General features: G+C 49.4%; 2 protein-coding genes across 2 annotated transcripts; one reads left to right on the top strand and one right to left on the bottom strand.

Annotated features, from left to right (window-relative positions):
• Window positions 1-6,619: 6,619 nt before the first annotated feature.
• Window positions 6,620-9,117, top strand: LOC123087722 (tol-Pal system protein TolB). Its single transcript, XM_044509821.1, has one exon. It carries the CDS (start codon window positions 6,788-6,790, stop codon window positions 8,879-8,881), a length of 2,094 nt encoding a protein of 697 aa, XP_044365756.1. The 5' UTR covers window positions 6,620-6,787; the 3' UTR covers window positions 8,882-9,117.
• A 69-nt stretch (window positions 9,118-9,186) lies between these two features.
• On the bottom strand, window positions 9,187-12,206 carry LOC123087723 (BTB/POZ domain-containing protein At2g13690). Its single transcript, XM_044509822.1, has 2 exons — window positions 11,357-12,206; window positions 9,187-10,238 (listed from the first exon to the last, which is right to left on the bottom strand). Exons 1-2 carry the CDS (start codon window positions 12,050-12,052, stop codon window positions 9,330-9,332), a joined length of 1,605 nt encoding a protein of 534 aa, XP_044365757.1. The 5' UTR covers window positions 12,053-12,206; the 3' UTR covers window positions 9,187-9,329.
• Between the last annotated feature and the right edge of the window lie 8,755 nt (window positions 12,207-20,961).

The following is a 20,961-nucleotide window of genomic DNA, read 5'->3' as shown; positions in this document are numbered from 1 at the left end:
AAGATATCAGCATCACAGACTTAGTGAAAATAACATGATGACGGGAATTAACATCAGAAAGCAATGTTTAGAGCAAGATAACAACATGCTACAGGATCTTATCATAGCAATACAAGGCATGTCATGAATCTACTCAAAGCATATTACCAAAGTCCCTTACTAACCATAAGCCAAAGAGGATCAGAAGATATGATGGCACCCATGTAAACATAGCAAGTTTCGTTAACAGATTCAGACTTGGCAGAAAACTGGACATGGCATCAACAGAATTATGAAGGCATGTTTGCGAGCTCGATGCACTCAACACAAGGCATTGCATGACAATCTAAGCATACTACCAGCAAGAAGACATGATCAATAAGCTAACCATGACAATAACAATCTCATAGCATGCATGGATCAACTACAACAACCTTGGCAAAAATGATTAACATGTAAACAATCTGCGAGGAACATTTTATAGCAAAAGTAGAGCAAGATTTAGTCATGCTAGGTTACTCCATAAATGCAAACAAGGGCATGGATGGATAGAGCATAACAATATCTCAAAATCATCCTTACTGAACATACTCAAAAGAAGCATGGATCACTCTGTAGCAACATGAATACATGGCATAAAAATAACAACAGAGCAATGACTTAGTGAAATTCTAATCCCGGAAATCAGCAACATCACGAGAGCTACTTTGCATGCTTGTGCTAGTCACCACATTGATCACAAAAATACATGGCATACACCTCTGTAAAGATGGCATGGCATAGCCCAAAACACATGTAGAGCTCATGCCCATATGCAGCACACAATAATCATGGCAAAAATGACAAATGCTCATAAACTGCTAAGAATCAGCACCTAACATTATGAAGCACTCTTGCAACAGCAATTAGGGCATCAAGATGGACTCAAAAAAACATGGCACAATGGAACAAAATGAAGCGGACATCCTAACAAACATTTTGATATATAGCACGCACAAAAAGGAGCTACGGATGAGGAGTTATGATGTGTTGAATAGAGCATAAAAATTACTGAGATTCTCGGGACTTGGAAGAAAATAGACCTCGAGGGGGAAAAGTCAATGGCGGCGGTGTTCTTCTCCGGCGAGGAGGAATGGCGCGGCGCAGAGGGAGTCGTGGCGGGACGTCCAGATCCGAGGTGGAAGAGGCCGGGGAAGGCAGATCCGGTCGCCGGGATCCGGATCTAAGCGACGGCGATGATGGCAGAGCTCGAGGGCGACGGTGGTTGCTCCGGCGAGGAGCAGAAGCCGAGGTGGTGAGGCAGGCGGGGTCCGGTGGGGCCGGGCGGCGGAGGAAGCAGCGGGCGATGGCCGGAGTTGCGGCGGCGGTGGCAGAGCGCCGAGGGGCGCGCGGTGGCGGAGCGCTCTGGCGATGAGCGCGGCTGGCAGCGCACGGCGGCGCCGGCAAACGGGCGGAGCAGCGGATGACGCGCACGAGGCTCGGGCCCGGATCCGGCCCAGGGCGGGCCTGATCTGGGCCGCGCGGGCTGCGGCGGCGGGGACGCCGGACGAGACGCGTGGCGGCGTGTGATTCGGCAGAGGGGGCGGTACGGGCATGTCCGGCGGCGGGGTGGACATGTCCGTCGGCGGGAGGAGGAAGAAGCTAGGGTTTCGTTCGCGAAATTTCGGAAGGGGCACATATTTATAGGTAGAGGGAGCTAGGAGAGTCCAAATGAGGTGCGGTTTTCGGCCACGCAATCGTGATCGAACGAACGAGAGGATGGAGGGGGTTTGGATGGATTTTGGGCTACTTTGGAGGGGTGTTCGGCTGCAACACACACGAGGCCTTTACGGTTCCCCGGTTAACCGTTGGAGTATCAAATGAACTCCAAATGGCACGAAACTTGGCAGGAGGTCTACCGGTGGGGTACCAAGGCCGCTTGGCAAATCTCGGTCCAATCCGAGAACGTTTAACACCCGCTCATGAAAAGAGGTAAAAGGGGCGCCGGAGGACATAGGAGTGTCGGATCGCGAAACGGACAACGAGGAAAATGCTCGGGTGCATGAGATGAACACGTATGCAAATGTGATGCACATGATGACATGATATGAAATACGTGGCACACAAAAAATGACAAGGCAACAACAGCGAATAACTGGAAGGCACCTGGCGCAACGGTCTCGGGGCGTTACAATAAACCCACCTTATACCTTCCTCAAAACAGCCACCATACCTACCTATTATGGCATTTCTATAGCCATTCCGAGATATATTTCCATACAACTTTCCACATTCCGTTTATTATGACACGCTCCATCATTGTCATATTGCTTTGCATGATCATGTAGTTGACATCGTATTTGTGACAAAGCCACCGTTCATAATTCTTTCATGCATGTCACTCTTGATTCATTGCAAATCCCGGTACACCGCCAGAGACATTCATATAGAGTCATTTTTTGTTCTAAGAATCGAGTTCTAATTCTTGAGTTGTAAGTAAATAAAAGTGTGATGATCTTCATTATTAGAGCATTGTCCCATGTGAAGAAAGAATGATGGAGACTATGATTCCCCCACAAATCGGGATGAGACTCCAGACGAAAAAAAAGAGGCCAAAAAATAAGAGAAGGCCCAAATAAAAAAATGAGAGAAAAGAGAGAAGGGGCAATGTTACTATCCTTTTACCACACTTGTGCTTCAAAGTAGCACCTTAATCTTCATGATAGAGAGTCTCCTATATTGTCACTTTCATATACTAGTGGGAATTTTTATTATAGAACTTGGCTTGTATATTCCAATGATGGGTTTCCTCAAATTTCCCTAGGTCTTCGTGAGCAAGAAGGTTGGATGCACACCCACTTAGTTTATTTTTGAGCTTTCATAAACTTATAGCTCTAGTGCATCCGTGGCATGGCAATCCCTACTCACTCACATTGATATCTATTGATGGGCATCTCCATAGCCCGTTGATACGCCTAGTTGATGTGAGACTATCTCCTTATTTTTGTCTTCTCCACAACTACCGTCTATTCCACATATAGTGCTATGTCCATGGCTCACGCTCATGTATTGCGTGAAAGTTGAAAAAGTTTGAGAACACCAAAAGTATGAAACAATTGCTTGGCTTGTCATCAGGGTTGTGCATTATTTAAATATTTTGTGTGATGAAGATGGAGCATAGCCAGACTATATGATTTTATAGGGATAAGCTTTCTTTGGTCATGTTATTTTGAGAAGACATAATTGCCTTGTTAGTATGCTTGAAGTATTATTGTTTTTATTTCAATATTAAACTTTTGTTTTGAATCATACGGATCTGAACATTCATGCCACAATAAAGAATTTATATGGATAAATATGTTAGGTAGCATTCCACATCAAAAATTCTGTTTTTATCATTTACCTACTCGAGGACGAGCAAGAATTAAGCTTGGGGATGCTTGATACGTCTCCAACGTATCTATAATTTTTGATTGTTCCATGCTATTATATTATCTGTTTTGGATGTTTTATATGCATTAATATGATATTTTATATGATTCTTGGGACTAACCCATTAACCTAGAGCCCAGTGCCAGTTTCTATTTTTTTCCTTGTTTTAGAGTTTCGCAGAAAAGGAATACCAAGCGGAGTCCAAACGGAATAAAACTTTCGCGATGATTTTTCTTGGACCAGAAGACATCCAGAGGACGTGGAGTGCAAGTCAGGGAAGCCGCGAGGAAGCCACAAGGACGGAGTGTGTGCCCAGGGGGTAGGGTGCGCCCCCACCCTTGTGGGCCCCTCGTGACTCCACCGACCTATTTCTTCCGCATATATATTCTCATATATCCCAAAACCAACAGTGGGAGCCATGAAAACACTTTTCCACCACCGCAACCTTTTGTACCCGTGAGATCCTATCTAGGGGCCTTTTCGGGCGTCCTGTCGGAGGGGGATTCAATCATGCAGGGCTTCTACATCAACACCATTGCCCTTTCGATGAAGCGTGAGTAGATTACCTCAGACCTACGGATCCATAGCTAGTAGCTAGATGGCTTCTTCTCTCTCTTTGATTCTCAATACCATGTTCTCCTCGATGTTCTTGGAGATCTATTCGATGTAATACTTTTTTGCGGTGTGTTTGCCGAGATCCAATGAATTATGGATTTATGATTAGCTTATCTATGAATATTATTTGAATCTCCTCTGAATTCTTATATGCATGATTTGATATCTTTGCAAGTCTCTTCGAACTATCGATTTGGTTTGGCCAACTAGATTGGTTTTTCTTGCAATGGGAGAAGTGCTTAGCTTTGGGTTCAATCTTGCGGTGTCCTTTCCCAGTAACAGTAGGGGCAGCAAGGCACGTATTGTATCGTTGCCATCGAGGATAAAAAGATCGGGTTTTCATCATATTCTTAAGTTAATTCCTCTACATCATGTCATCTTGCTTAAAGTGTTACTCCGTTCTTTATGAACTTAATACTCTAGATGCATGCTGGATAGAGGTCGATGTGTGGAGTAATAGTAGTAGATGCAGGCAGGAGTCGGTCTACTTGACACGGACGTGATGCCTATATTCATGATCATTGCCTTAGATATCATCATAACCTTGCGCTTTTCTATCAGTTGCTCGGCAGTAATTTGTTCACCCACCATAATATTTTCTATCTTGAGAGAAGCCTCTAGTTAAACCTATGGCCCCTGGGTCTATTTTCCATCATATAAGTTTCCGATCTACAATATTAGTTTCCCTTTTACTTCCTTTGCAATCTTTTACTTTCTGATCTATAAATGAAAAATACCAAAAATATTTACTTTACCGTTCATCTATCTCTACCAGATCTCACTTTTGCAAGTAACCGTGAAGGCATTGACAACCCCTTTATCGCGTTGGGTGCAAATTGTTGTTTGTTTGTGCAGGTATTTGATGACTTGTGCGCTGTCTCCTACTGGATTGATACCTTGGTTCTCAAACTGGGGGAAATACTTACTCTACTTTGCTGCATCACCCTTTCCTCTTCAAGGTGAAAACCAACGCAAGCTCAAGAAGTAGCAGGCGCCTACGATCTAATCCCCACGAACAGGTGGCTCAAGAGGGTGGAACTGCCTGGTAGGGTCTCCTTCATGAGCCTGCCTTGTTTAAGGGGACGATCTCCAAGGACCGGCCACGAGGAGGGGGCCCGGGAGCCGCTGCGCTTCTACCAGTAGATCAAGGACAACGAGGACCTCGCCATGCTCGTCATCCCTTGCAAGTTCGTGGAGGTGATGAACGAGTGGCTGGTCATCGAGCGGCTCCCGCGTGTGGTCAAGCTATCGGTGAACAAGCGGTGCGCGTTCTGGGTGCAGGTCCAGAACTTCGAGGGGCACATGGTGCTTGGCCGGGGCTGGAACTACTTCTGCCGCCGCCACCGGATCGTCCCCGGGGACCTCATCGTTGTGCACATCTCAGGACTCGCCTTGAAGGTCCAAATCTACAACCACGATTCCTCGGTCATGTGCAGGTTTCGTTGCAGCAGGCACAGCTACGTTGGTGACATTGAGCATGCAATGTAGTTAACTAAGGTGTTAGTGCTGAACTTGTTGTGGTCTGTCGCTAGAACTTATGGTACTTGTGTTCTGAACTTGTTAATATTTTGGCCAGGAGCAGCACCCTGGCGTGGAGCAGGTAAGGAGGATGCCCCTGCTGTTAATCTAAGTAGTTTGTTGTCATTTCTGCTGCTTGCTTTATTCGATCTCATTTGGTTGCTTGTTTTGTTTGCTGTCAGTGCTTGCCTCTTTGATCTGTTGTCAGTTGTGCTTGATGTTGTGATGATCATGTGGTGTAAGCCACCACATTTGAATGGGGTGAGCAGAACACAAATGTTGTTTGCAACCAAACAGCTGAAGTTTGCATCTGCTCACACCCTAAGCACAAAAACGGTAACCAAACAGCAGGGGGTAAGTGCCCCTTCATGCGATGCAGGCAACCAAACAGGTTGCATCTGCTACATATGAGGCTGCATATGAAGAACCAGGATGGCTGGAGATGGACATGCAATGGGGGTACTGTAGCAAACTGCAACCGAACACGCCCTTGGCTAATACTCCTGCAATACCATGTCGCTTCACACAACGTTGTTGAATTGCACAGCTCCATGGCATCTCATCTTTCACACCGGCCATGTCGCATGGCCAGCTCGGCATCTTTCACACCGGCCACGTTGGCTCCAGGATGGATTCACACATCTCATATTGGACGTCGTTGAGGTAGAGAGAGGCCGGACTTTGTTTCAACATTTCATTGTCGCCACCACCTCATCAATGTTGTTGGCGAAACAAAAACCTAAGAAGAAAAAAGAAACAAATAGATGGGTCTCCACTCCTCGTGCCGCCAATGAGGCCGTCGGACGGGGAAGAGGGAGGAGGGGTTGCGATTCGGTGACGTGGGGGAGAGCTCCGGTGACGATAACTAGGGTTTACAAAAATCTACTTTCATGAGTCCTTCGTATGGCCTCGGTAGTGTCATGTAGGTAAATCTTATTTGCTGCTTATGCGCCAAAGAATAGATTTTTTAGGGCCATGCGCTAAAGAGTAGCTTTTTTCAGGTTTTCACCAAAGAGTAGCTATTTGGTATATAGCTACTCTTTTCACCAAAAAGAAAATGTCCACCCCAGACAGCATAGCACGTCTTGTTCATCGCGCCGTCAGCCACAGCGGCGACACTTGTGGAAGTGGATGTGGATCTGATGCTCACGCAGCCACACGACCAAACCCAATTTTCTTCTATTATTTCCCGCTGTAAAATCCGCCGGGTTTATCCACTCCCCTTTCCCCGCACGCACGCAGCACCGGCGAGTAATCGCCCGCCATGGCTCGCCGCGCCGACCTCCACCTCGCCGCCCTCCTCCTACTCCTGCTAGCCTCCTCCGCCGCGGCCGGCACCATCGTCTTCACCACGCTCGGCCGCAGCCGCTACGCCTTCGACATCTACGCCCTCCCGCTCGCCCCCTCCCTCTCCCTCCCCGCCTCCCCTTCGACAGAGCTCCGCCTCACCGACGGCGCCTCCGTCAACTACAACGGCAACTTCGCGCCCTCCTCCGACGCGCTGCTCTTCGTCTCCGAGCGCAACGGCTCCCTCAACATCTACCTCTCCCCCGCCCCTCCCTCCTCATCCCGCCGCAAGGCGCTCGAGGTCGGCGATGGGGACTCCTCTCCGCCTGCGGCCCCGACGCCGCTGCTGCCCTGGGACCCCGTCGCGCTGCGGGACCGCCCGGCCCTCACCCGCGACGGCTCCCGCCTCGTCTACGTCTCCACCGCCGTCCCCGCGGCCGCCCCGCGCCGGAGCTGGGCGGCCGTCTACGCCACCCACCTCCCCTCCGGCCGGGCCACCCGGCTCACCCCGCCCGGCCTCGCCGACTTCAGCCCCGCCGTCTCGCCCTCCGGGGACTGGACCGCCGCCGCCTCCCCCGGCGAGGCAGGCTGGGCCGGCGAGGTGCAGGACCTCCGCACCGACGTCTACGTCTTCCGGACCGACGACGGCTCCCGGCGCACGCTGCTCGTCAAAGACGGCGGCTGGCCCTGCTGGGCCGACGACGCCACGCTCTTCTTCCACCGCCGGGACAGCGACGGCTGGTACGGCGTGTACCGCGCCAAGGTCGAGGTCTCCGATGACGGGCTCCTGGCTGCGGCCTCGTCCGTGGAGCGGATCACCCCGCCGGGGTTCCACGCCTTCACGCCCGCCGCGTCGCCCGGGGCGCCGGGGCTCGTCGCGGTGGCCACCAGGCGGCCCGGCTCGGACTACCGGCACATCGAGGTGCTCGACCTGAACGCCGGCGCCGAGAACGCCGCCTACTTCGAGGTGACCAGGCCCGTGGCGCCGCGCGCGCACCACTTCAACCCGTTCGTCTCGCCGGACGGCGCGCGCGTCGGGTACCACCGGTGCCGGGGCAGCGGGAACGGGGACTCGCCGCTGCTGCTGGAGAGCCTCAAGAGCCCGGCGTCGGAATCGCTGTTCAGGATCGACGGGTCGTACCCTTCCTTCTCGCCGGACGGCAAGAGGATCGCCTTCGTCGGGCTGCCGGGGCTGTACGTGGTGAACTCCGACGGCTCCGGTGGTCGCCGTAAGATCCTCTCCGGGAACGCGTTCCCCACGTCGTGGGACTGGAAGAGGAAAGGGGTGATCTACACCAGCATCGGCCCGGACTTCGCGAGCGAGAGCACGGAGGTGGACGTGGTGGCCGTGTCCCTCGGCGATGAGCACGGCGGCGACGGCAGCATCTCTCAGGTTTCCATCAAGAAGCTCACAATCGGAGGCGAGAACAACGCGTTCCCGTCCCCGTCGCCGGACGGCAAGTGGCTGGTGTTCCGGTCGGGGAGGTCCGGGCACAAGAACCTCTACATCATGGACGCGGAGGACGGCGAGGCCGGCGGCATCCGGCGCCTGACGGACGGCCCATGGACTGACACCATGTGCAACTGGTCGCCGGACGGCGAGTGGATCGCCTTCGCCTCCGACCGGCACAACCCGGGGGGCGGCAGCTTCGCCATCCACATGGTGCACCCGAACGGCACCGGGCTGCGGCGGGTGGTGCACAGCGCCGACGGCGGCAGGACGAACCACCCCTGGTTCAGCCCGGACTCCAAGAGCATGGTGTTCACCTCAGACCTCGCCGCCGTGTCCGCGGAGCCCATTTCGAACCCGCACCACTACCAGCCCTACGGCGAGATCTTCACCATCAACATCGACGGCTCGGGGCTCCAGCGGCTCACGCACAACTCGTTTGAGGACGGCACGCCGTCGTGGACGCCGCACTTCCTCGAGCCCCGGGACGTCGGCGAGACGCTGCGAGCCTCCGGGAGCTGCGCATTCCAGGACTGCCACTGGCTCAGCATAGAGGATGATGCCCAGCCTGCAAGTGTTGCCCTTCGCTATGCCCATGGTAGCAACAAGATCGGCTGCTAGAAGGAAGCTGTGCCCTGATGATACCAAGGAGAGCATGTCTGTGCTGTATATATATGTTTGCCCTGCCTGCATTCTGCTTAATAACTACTGTGCCTGTATTTGGTCAGGAATAAGGCCATGAAAAGTGAGGCCATGTTCAGGCAAATATGAACCAAATTGCCATTGGGATATGTATGTACTATATGATGCTATGTCCACTTGTTAATTTGTAGCAAGAGAACTGTGGTTTGAAGCAATTCTACAGCAATTCTATTGCTGACTCTGACTGTCAAGTAGCGCATACACTGGGAAGAACAGAGGCAAGATCATAAACAAAAATTCAACTCTACAGGCTAACAAGAATTCATCTTATCTTACAATCATAAACACACTACAAACACCGATATAACTCACGCGGACCAAGCAATATCTCATAGGCTTCTGCTGCTCCAGGGGCTCTACCGACGATCTATCTAGCAAATGACCTTCGCCACCATACCTGGAAGGCTCGGCTAAGGTTCGGGCATTCCGCACCCCTAGACGCGAAGCACTGGAACCACTCCTCGAATAGGCTCTGCTGCTCCCGGAGCGGGAGGGTGAGAAGGGCTTGCCCCAGGCTATCCTCCAGCGCTCTCGCATCCAGCCCTTTGGAGCACCTTTGAAGCCAGCCGAAATCGGTTAACATCGGCGTGAACCATCCCCGGAACAGTTGGCTCCTCAGATCGCTGGGGCACTGCACTTTCCCTTGCCCGAGCGCGATGAACACGCCCGCTGATATCCGGCTCAGCTCGTACCTGAACATCGGTGACGCTTGCTCGTGCATCCTGATGAGATCGTCTTGCCCGGCCCACAGCACGACGAAATTCTCTGCCATATCATTGTTGACCAGGATCTCAAATAGCCAGCTGAGGTTCTCACTTTGCTTGCTCACTCTCTCAATCATGGGTTTATTGTGCCTAATTTTCAGTGCCTGGCCTGTGCCGCATTTTGGCTCCAAGTCTTCCTTAAAAAGTTCCACCAGTAGGTTCAGACACGAACAGCAAATCTGGTAGAGGCTCCTTTTGTTTAATCCGGATAAATCCTTTTGATACACTGAGCTTTTGCTTAGAAGACCATTGATCAAAGACTGCATATCTTTTCTTGCACTGTTGTTTGTGCTGCTGGTGACAGATTGGATGAGCTGACCGGTCAGGTCTTCCGAGCTGCTAGACGGTTGTGTTTGCAATCTTGCCAGTACATCTTTTGATAACGCTTCAACGAAAGTGCATCTAGCAAAGAGGTGCTTTAGCTTCTCTTCCTCATTCTCATTCCACGGAACTGCTTCAATGTACTCCAAACATGATCTGATTCCTTTGTCAAACATAATTGAGGAAGCCACCTGTAATTCAAATTTAAAAAAACATTTATCAGACCCGTTGTGAGAAGCTACCAAAACTGCGCTACAACTGCAGACCCAATCCGTAATTGGTATCACTATGTAAAAATGGAGAACACTGGGCCATAGTGTGTTACAAGAGGTTCAATATAAACAGCATGCAGAATAATTAAAAGACCAACCAATGTGTCATGGAATAAAGGCAATTTGTCCAAAGTTAACATAATTTGTCATCATAATATATACTGCAACCATTCTGTACCAATTTCAGTACCACCAAAATTAACTCTGCTGATGTTTCCATCTTGATCAGAGCCTTTATGTTGTCGTGCTGTCATACTACTATCAATGGGCTGACTTCAGATCCATGACCACACTACCCGCACACACATATTATTGATTTGTCCTCCCATAATTACACTGAATAGATAGGACCACGATAATGGCTGATTAGGTAGACAATGTTCCATGTGGAAGAATCAATTCTTCCATTTAATTCACTAGCCAAGAAGTGAAAGCACTAGCTAACTATGAATTACTTGTTGGTTGGTTTCACACTCCCATCTGTCCAAACCTAGCTTATCTGGATACATTTGTTTGGCGTTGTACGGTCACCACGCAACAACTGAAGCGCCTGCACAGCTAACTTGCGCCCATGGCCTTAAGGTGGCACTTGTATTTCTCAATAAGACATACTGGTCTATGCTTTATGGGCACTATAATCCCAAAGAAGTTGTATGGCTTGCACCAGCAAAATTGTCGGTATAACTCCAAGCATAACAAATGTGGCTTCGCACGAACCGCGTATGACGTAATATCGATGCAATTCCGGTGATTTCGACGCAGAAAGCGAGGTTCAGTTTCCACCGTTACGACAGGCTAAAATCCAATAACATGTGCATCTATATAGTATAGTTACTAATAGAGTAGTTAAACATGACCATCAATCATCAAGCTCATAAAACTTGAAGGAGGCCAATCAATTTGCACTGTACTAAACCTGCAACGTGCTGTCACCCTCGCACAAACACCATCTGTGCAACCACACGGACACCATGGTATACCTATCAGAACTGAACTGTACAGCAAATAGTAGGAAAGGATGCGCATCTCATTCTCACCTCGAGGACGGCGATGGCCCGCGAGACGCCGGCCCTGGCGAGCCAGCGCGGCGCGTCGGCCTGGAACATGAGCTCGACGGCGTCCCTGAAGGCGGCGACGTTGTCGACCCCGTCGACCTCGATCCTCCTGGCCCCGGCGGCGGCGTTGGGCTCGGGCGCCATGGCGGCGAAGAAGGCGCTGCTCCCGCAGAGCACGGCGGAGTCGAGGTCCATGACGACGACGCAGCCGCCGTCCCTGCCCCGGAGGCAGAGCCTCAGATCCAGCCCGTCCCCCTGGCCCTCCTCCTCCTCCTCCCGCACCGCGACGAACGGGGCCATCGGCTGCTGCGGCTCCGGGTTGTGTGGTTGCGGCTGGTCGGTGGGGGTGGGGGTCGGGATGGGCGGGTGGGCGTCGGGGTCGATGGGGGAGACGCGGCCCGGGGAGAGGATCCGGCGCGGGTAGTCGATGAGGCCCGCCAGCTTGGAGGAGGGCGAGCCGTGGAAGGAGGAGGGGGATTTCGGCGGCGGCTGCTGCTTCCGCGGGCCCTCGCCGCCGGTGCACACAGATCCTGCTGCTGGTCCTTGCGGCGCGGCGGCGTGGGAGAGGGTGCGGTGGGGGAGGCGGTGGTCGGGGCTGGGCGGGACGCCGGCGAAGGAGCAGCACCAGCCGGCGACGGGGCCGCGGCGGCGGAGGTGGCGGGCGGCGTGCTCCGCCATGCGCAAACGAATGGGATCTAGGGCTGGGGGGAGAGTGTGGGCGTGGCCACCATTGGGGGTGAGATCGGTATGGAGGTGGGGGAGCAAGGCAAGGCAAGTGTGGTGTGGTGGCCACCGCGGAGGTAGCGGAGGAGAATAATTGCTGCGGTGCGGCGGGGCCGATGGGATGGGAATAGGTTTATGGAGATGATGGCCTCGATGTAGATGGAGATGATGGCATTAACGATGAAATAGGTTTATGGAGATGATGGCCTCGATCCACATAATGTAGACCTCACGGAAAAAGGCTTGAGGAAAAGATGGTGCAAATGAGCATAAACCTGATCAAACATGCTTGGAAAGAGATCATGTAGATGAATATAATGCGGCTAAAATTGAAAGCAAAGTGTGATGCAGATTGCACTAGTGGGCTTCTTCAATAATAGTAAAAAGGCTTTCACAATCAAAAGGGTATGTGGATGGGCACACTCGTAGCAACAAGTGCAAAGGTTAAGACATTCACAAACCCTTTCCTTGGCGCATAGATATTTCGAGAGATTGAGAGCGGGCAGACTAGGACATGAACCTCATGAACTTTTCAATGATTATTCAGAAAGAATGGCACATGATGACACCTGGAAGGATGAAATTATAGAGGGAGGGCAAGATTGCTGACCATGAAAATAATTCATGGTGATGAAGAAGGGCAATACAACCACCTCCGGAATTATGTGAATGAGATCAGGAGGAGCAACCCTAGATCAACTTCTACGTGTTGCTTCATGAGGCAATGAAGTTTACCAAACTATACAGTGTTTCTTGATGCTTGCAAGAGTGGCTTTCTTCATGGATGCACGCAAGTGGTCTTCCTAGGTGCTTGTCATATTAACACTACACACAGAGGACGGTTGCTTGCAGCTGTAGGTGTTGACTCAAATGAGTGCATCTTTACTATAGCCTTTGATGTTGTTGAAGTGGAGGACATACCAATTTGGAACTGGTTTCTGGATACACTGAAAAGAAATCTTGGTGTGGCATCATCAGCATGGCACCTTGGACTATAATGTCAGACAACCAAAAGGTAGTTTCGTGTTGTTAATCATGCTCTTGTTCGATGTTTTCATTGCCTAGTTAGTTGGTGTCCTAATTTTTTGTTTGCGTTGCATGTAATGTGCAAGGTCTCATTAATGCAATCAGCGAAGTGTTTCCTGAGTCAGAACAAATGTTCTAGGTCAGACGTGTATATATATGGCAAAACTTCCAACGGCATTTCCAAGGAGATATCAGTAAGAATCAACCATGATATATAGCAAGGAGTAGCACAATGAAGAAGTATGAGCAGAGCATGGAAGAAAATGACGGCTATTAATGACGATGTTGTGATGCACACAAATGGCTACATGAATTGGACCCAAGCACTTGAGTAAGGGCATTTCAGAGTGATCTCCCAAACTTTGACATACTACTGAACAACATTTTAGAAGTTTTCAACGGGTAACATATTCTTGTCATCTTGTTTTCTACTTGTCGGTAGTTTGCTTGTATTCCAATTAGCTTTGTCGTATCAGTTTTGGTCATTTTGCTATCTTTCTTCAGTTTTGGTCATTTACAATGCCAAAATCCCAATATTTTTGGTCATTTTGCTTAGTACAACCAGTTTCATCATTTAAAATGCCAAAACTCCTACTTTTGTTAATGCAAAATTGAACTGGAATTGGGCCCACGCGTTTGGTTCTATATGATCATTTCTCACATGCAGAAACAGGTTCAACCATACAACACTAGCATCAATATTAAATTGCCAAACATAACAGCAGGTTCATACATAGAAGATGCCAGAAACAAGTTCATACAAATAACATAACAGTAGATACAACTGCATTAACTTCAAACTTAACCTAAACAGCAGTACATTCAAAAATACATTATCATCATCAGTAAAATGAACCGATTATCACCCGGACACTCGCATCTAGCACCATCATGAAACTTGCATTACTTCTTCATCATGTAAAACACAACAAAACAACGCCCACGACAAGCACTTGGAACCTACGTCTTCATCGTCACCACTAGCTCTCTCCATAGCTTCATGAGTGCAAAAGCTTGTTGCTTTTCCATGCCATTCCCACCTTGTTGATTCCACATGCCCAGCCTAGTACTGTTGCTGGAGGCTGCATTCCTTGTGTTATGCTCATGTGCAATATGAAGTTACTCCCTTCTCACCTATGCAGCACCAAGTGCATCCACAACATCATCAGCAATGAGATAGTGCTTGTCAATAAGGTACTCAACATACTCCAATTCCTAGTGCCAGAAATCACAAGTCACATACCAAACAACATACGCAATGGAAAAAATGGCACCTTTCCGGTCTAAAATCACCAAAATCATGAAAATGCATGCTCCAAATTGACGACTAGCCCCATGGTTGACGCGTTTATAGAAAATCCAGGTTTCTTGCTTCTCCGCCATCGACACGTACATCTTCACCTTTTTGCGCCAGACGGGGCACCACATCAGGGGCACCAACACTGCCCACCGGCGGACAACAGAACGGAGGAGCTAGCAGCGAACATTGGCAACAGAAAGGGAGGTGTTGCCGATGAGAGAATGGGGGTGGCAAGATTGGAGATGACGGCAACTAACAGATTGGCACACCAGCCGTGGATGGGTATTTGAGGGAGGGGGGGGCAGGGATTGGTTGTGGGTTAGGGATTTCGTTGTTGGTGGGGATTTTTGCCATTTTACAATAACACCCCATGCAAAATTTGGTCGAATCGGTGCAGCATACGTGGACGTCGTGGATTGGCCAACCGGTCTCATCTCAACCAGCTTGGAGGCAAGCGTGAAAGTTTAGTGGTTGCCCTCCCTCCCCCTGTCAGTTGTCGGGGAAGGTTTACAGGAAGGCCTTTTTGAGACCTCCTATTTGACACTCTTTGCGTCAAAAAAGGAGGGTTGTCGCACGGGACCGTCGTGGGTGGGCTGACTCATTGCACGAACATTGGAGTGGGAACTGTAGTGAACAGATGTATCGTGACTACTCTAGTGTTTTTGAGACGCTGACGTTTTTTGAAACGGTGAGCAATTTATAAAAAAAACCAAAACAGTTTTGAAATTTTAGAAAAAACTGAAAGCACAAACATTTTTCGAAATTGTAAACATCTTTAAGTTGCGAACCATTTTTGAAAACACGAATGGTTTTTAGAAATTCATTTTTTTGCAATTTCTGAACATATTATTTGAAAAGGCACAAACATTTTTTGAAAAATGCAGACGGTTTTTGAAAATGCGTTTTTTTTAGTTTCCCAAACCTTTCGAGATCCATACATACAATTTTTTGAAAAATGCCAGAAATTTTAAAAATTGAATCGAAACAAATAAAAAGAAAGAAGGAAAAACTGAAAAGACGGAGTCCCAGAGTACGTACATTGCAGCCTGGACGCACGCGTCCCAGAATGCATGGCATCCAGCAGCATCCATCCGAAAGTGTGGGCATGTGCGTGCATCCGAGACAGACAGCTCTTGCGGACTGCGACATTCACGGCGGCGTTGGAAAGTGGCATCCTCCTCCTCGGATGCTCTTGGAGCTGCGTTCGAGGTGAGGTGGCCACGGCGAGACTCACTCGAGACAGACGCCGGCCGAGCTGTCGAGGAATGTCGTTTCGCTGGCTCCGCTGCCTTTTCTCCTTGGAACATACTCCTTCCGTCCGAAAATACTTGTCATCAAAATAAATAAAAAGAGATGTACATGCCTAGCTCTAGCTGGCTAATGGTGCCGCATGCATGGAGGCACTATGTATTTTATTGGAATGATATATACCACCAAGTTAATTTGTATCTGCTGTAGTTGCCAGCGATTTTTTTTTTGACGGGAGTATAGGTGCTGGCGATTTAGCTGGGCCGACAATAAGACGCACTGCTTTGATTGAATTTTTTTCTTTTAACTTGGGAAGTCTAAATAAGACGCTCCACAGCGATTTAGACGTATGCCCAAAGTCTAAATTCAGGCCAAGGCTTACCACGCACCCATGCACCGTCAACCTAGGTCGAAATTTACCCACTAGTAAAAAACGGGGTTATGGTCCAGGCTGGCTCAGCCCATTAGTCCCGGTTCAGTGTAGAACCGGGACCAATGTGGGCATTGGTCCCGGTTCATGAGCCCAGGGGGCCGGCCGGGCCACGTGGGCCATTGGTCCCGGATCGTCTGGACCTTTTGGTCCCGGTTGGTGGGACGAACCGGGACCAATGGGCCTCGCTCCTAGCCCACCACCGTTGGTCCCGGTTGATGGCTTGAACCGGGACCAAAGGCTCCCCTTTGGTACTGTTCATGCCACCAACCGGGATCAATGAGGTGCCTATATATATCCCCTCGTGCAAGAGCAGAGCACAATGCTCTGTTTTTTCTGGCCGAGGGGGAGAGGGCTTTGTGGTGCTCTAGCTCACCTCCTATGCACATGAGGTGTTCGATGGAATGCCCGAGCCGCACTACTTAAGCTTTCTCCTCTCGAAGCTCGACCTCCAAGCTCCATTTTCCTCGAGATTTGTCTAGATTTAGCGGTCCGTCACGCCCCGTCCCCGTCTTCACCGCCGTCGATCACCCGCGCCGATCTCATCACCGACACCACCGTGGTGAGCCTCTTGTTCTTATCTTCTTTCTGAAAGGAAAAATATTCTTACTTGTATGTTTAGATAGATACTTGTATCATTTTCTTACATTTATTATTGCATCTTATATAGTGCGATGGTTTTGGTATCCGCCCCCGTCGGCCCTCGTCCTGTCTATGATTCGGATTTGGTATGTATATTATCTTTATAACTATTGGTTCATTTATTGTTTATGAAAATTATGCCGACCAACGTGACATAGATTTTATTTATCTAGGATGTATGTGAATCGGAAATGCCAACCGACCCTATTGTCGAGAGGTTAAATTTAGTTGAAGAAGAAAACAATTTGTTGAAGGAAAAAATAAAAAAAATTGAGGAGGAGAAGATGATATTGGAGTTGCATGTTGCGGATGTCGTCGATGATCACAAGATCAAGATGGATGCAATGCGCTTGAAGATTAGAAAGATTAGAAAATATGACATTCATACCGAGGCTTGGTATCATTATGCCGTTGGATCAATTGTTACCTTGGTTGCGATTATGATCGCATTTGTTTTTGCATTGAAATGTTTTACATAGTTTCAATGTATGGTTTAATTAATTAGATGCTCTGGAGAGCTATATGTTGTTAGATGAGAACTATGTATGCACTTTGGTTTTAATGTGATGATGAACTTCTATTAATTTGGACACTTAATTATATATAATGCATGCAGATGAACCGGCAATGGATGTACGGTGACAGACACACCCGCGAGTACATTAAGGGCGTGCATGAGTTTCTCGATGCGGCTGAGGCAAACAAGCAGAATGGTTTTATGTGTTGTCCATGCACTGAATGTGGGAATACGAGGTCTTACTCTAACCGGAAAATCCTTCACTCCCACCTGCTTTACAAGGGTTTCATGCCACACTATAATGTTTGGACGAGGCACAGAGAAATAGGGGTTATGATGGACGACGGCGAAGAAGAAGAGTACGATGACAACTATGTGCCCCCTGAATACGGTGATGCTGCAACGGGGGGAGCTGGTGAAGATCAAGAGGAACCAGACCATGTGCCCAATGATGCTGCCACGGATGAAGCTGTTGAAGATCAAGAGGAACCAGACGATGTGCCCGATGATGATGATCTCGGCCGGGTCATTGTCGATGCAAGGACGCAATGCATTAGTCAAAAGGAGAAGCTGAAGTTCGATCGCATGTTAGAGGATCACAAAAAAGGGTTATACCCCAATTGCGAAGATGGCAACACAAAGCTCGGTACCGTACTGGAATTGCTGCAGTGGAAGGCAGAGAATGCTATGGCTGACAAAGGATTTGAGAAGCTACTGAAAATATTGAAGAAGCAGCTTCCAAAGAATAACGAATTGCCCGACAGTACATACGCAGCAAAGAAGGTCGTATGCCCTCTAGGATTGGAGGTGGAGAAGATACATGCATGCCCTAATGACTGCATCCTCTACCGCGGTGCATACAAGGATCTGAACGCATGCCCGGTATGCGGTGCGTTTCGGTATAAGATCAGATGAGATGACCCTGGTGATGTTGACGGCGAGCCCCTCAGGAAGAGGGTTCCTGCGAAGGTGATGTGGTATGCTCCTATAATACCACGGTTGAAACGTCTGTTCAGAAACGAAGAGCATGCCAAGTTGATGCGATGGCACAGTGAGAACCGAAAGAAAGATGGGAAGTTGAGAGCACCCGCTGACGGGTTGCAGTGGAGAAAAATCGAGAGAAAGTACTGGGATGAGTTTGCAAAGGACCCAAGGAATGCATGGTTTGCTTTAAGCGCGGATGGCATTAATCCTTTCGGGGAGCAGAGCAGCAATCACAGCACCTGGCCCGTGACTCTATGTATGTATAACCTTCCTCCTTGGATGTGCATGAAGCGGAAGTTCATTATGATGCTAGTTCTCATCCAAGGCCCTAAGCAACCCGGCAACGAAATTGATGTGTACCTAAGGCCATTAGTTAAAGAACTTTTACAGCTGTGGAATGGAAACGGTGTACGTACGTGGGATGAGCACAGACAGGAGGAATTTAACCTTAAGGCATTGCTGTTCGTGACTATCAACGATTGGCCCGCTCTCAGTAACCTTTCAGGACAGACAAACAAAGGATACCACGCATGCACGCACTGTTTAGATGACACTGAAAGTATATACCTGGACAAATGCAGGAAGAATGTGTACCTGGGCCATCGTCGATTTCTTCCGACCAACCATCAATGTCGAAAGAAAGGCAAGCATTTCAAAGGCGAGGCAGATCACCGGAAGAAGCCCGCCATGCGCACCGGTGATCACGTGCTTGCTATGGTCAATGATTTACACTACGTAATCTTTGGAAAGGGTCCCGGTGGACTAGCTGTTCCGAATGACGCTGAGAGACACGCACCCATGTGGAAGAAGAAATCTATATTTTGGGACCTACCCTATTGGAAAGACCTAGAGGTCCGTGTTGGGGAACGTTGCAGAAAATAAAAATTTTCCTACTCGTTTCACCAAGATCATCTAGGAGTTCATCTAGCAACGAGTGAATAGATGCATCTACATACCTTGTAGATCGCGAGCGGAAGCGTTCAAAGAACGGGGATGATGTAGTCGAACACGACGTGATCCAAATCACCGGAGATCCTAGCACCGAACGGACGGCACCTCCGCATTCAACACACGTACGGAAACAGCCACGTCTCCTCCTTCTTGATCCAGCAAGGGAGGGAGGAGAGGTTGAGGGAGATGGCACCAGCAGCAGCACGACGGCGTGGTGTTGATGGAGCTGCAGTACTCCGGCAGAGCTTTGCTAAGCAATAAGGAGGTGGAGGAGGTGTTGGGGAGGGAGAAGGAGGCAACCAAAGGCCAAGGACTCAAGGTATGAAGTCCCTCCTCTCCCCCACTATATATAGGGGTGCCAAGGGGGGTGGCCGGCCCTAGGAGATCCAATCTCCTAGGGGGTGCGGCGGCCAAGGGGGGTTTCCCTCCCCCCCAAGGCACCTAGGAGGTGCCTTACCCTCCTAGGACTCTTGCCCCCTTGAACCCTAGGCGCATGGGCCTATGTGGGGCTGGTGCCCTTGGCCCAAGCAGGCCAAGGCGCACCCCCTACAGCCCATGTGGCCCCCGGGGATGGGTGGCCCCACCCGGTGGGCCCCCGGGACCCCTCCGGTGGTCCCGGTACAATACCGATAACCCCGAAACTTGTCCCGATGCCCGAAACAGGACTTCCCATATATAAATCTTTACCTCCGGACCATTCCGGAACTCCTCGTGACGTCCGGGATCTCATCCGGGACTCCGAACAACATTCGGGTTACTGCATATACATATCCCTACAACCCTAGCGTAACTGAACCTTAAGTGTGTAGACCCTACGGGTTCGGGAGACATGTAGACATGACCGAGATCGCTCTCCGGTCAATAACCAACAGCGGGATCTGGATACCCATGTTGGCTCCCACATGCTCCACGATGATCTCATCGGATGAACCACGATGTCGAGGATTTAATCAACCCCGTATGCAATTCCCTTTGTCAATCGATATGTTACTTGCCCGAGATTCGATCGTCGGTATCCCAATACCTCGTTCAATCTTGTTACCGGCAAGTCACTTTACTCGTACCGTAATGCATGATCCCGTGACCAAACACTTGGTCACTTTGAGCTCATTATGATGATGCATTACTGAGTGGGCCCAGTGATATCTCTCCGTCATACGGAGTGACAAATCCCAGTCTCGATCCATATAAAACAATAGATACTTTCGGAGATACCTGTAGTGCACCTTTATAGTCACCCAGTTACGTTGTGACGTTTGATACACCCAAAGCACTCCTACGGTATCCAGGAGTTATACGATCTCATGGTCGAAGGAAGAGATACTTTGACATTGCAAAAACTCTAGCAAACGAACTATACGATCTTGTGCTATGTTTAGGATTGGGTCTTGTCCATCACATCATTATCCTAATGATGTGATCCCGTTATCAATGACATCCAATGTCCATAGCCAGGAAACCATGACTATCTATTGATCAACGAGCTAGTCAACTAGAGGCTTACTAGGGACATGTTGGTGTCTGTTATTCACACATGTATTACGATTTCCGGATAACACAATTATAGCATGAATAAAGACAATTATCATGAACAAAGAAATATAATAATAATGCTTTTATTATTGCCTCTAGGGCATATTTCCAACAGTCTCCCACTTGCACTAGAGTCAATAATCTAGTTACATTGTGATGAATCGAACACCCATGGAATTCTGGTGTTGATCATGTTTTGCTCTTGGGAGAGGTTTAGTCAACGGATCTGCTAC

Source organism: Triticum aestivum, chromosome 4A (assembly GCF_018294505.1).
Source record: "Triticum aestivum cultivar Chinese Spring chromosome 4A, IWGSC CS RefSeq v2.1, whole genome shotgun sequence".
NCBI lineage: Eukaryota > Viridiplantae > Streptophyta > Magnoliopsida > Poales > Poaceae > Triticum > Triticum aestivum.
The sequence above is the reverse complement of the archived record's forward strand: the minus strand, read 5'-3'. Positions and strand labels throughout refer to the sequence as shown.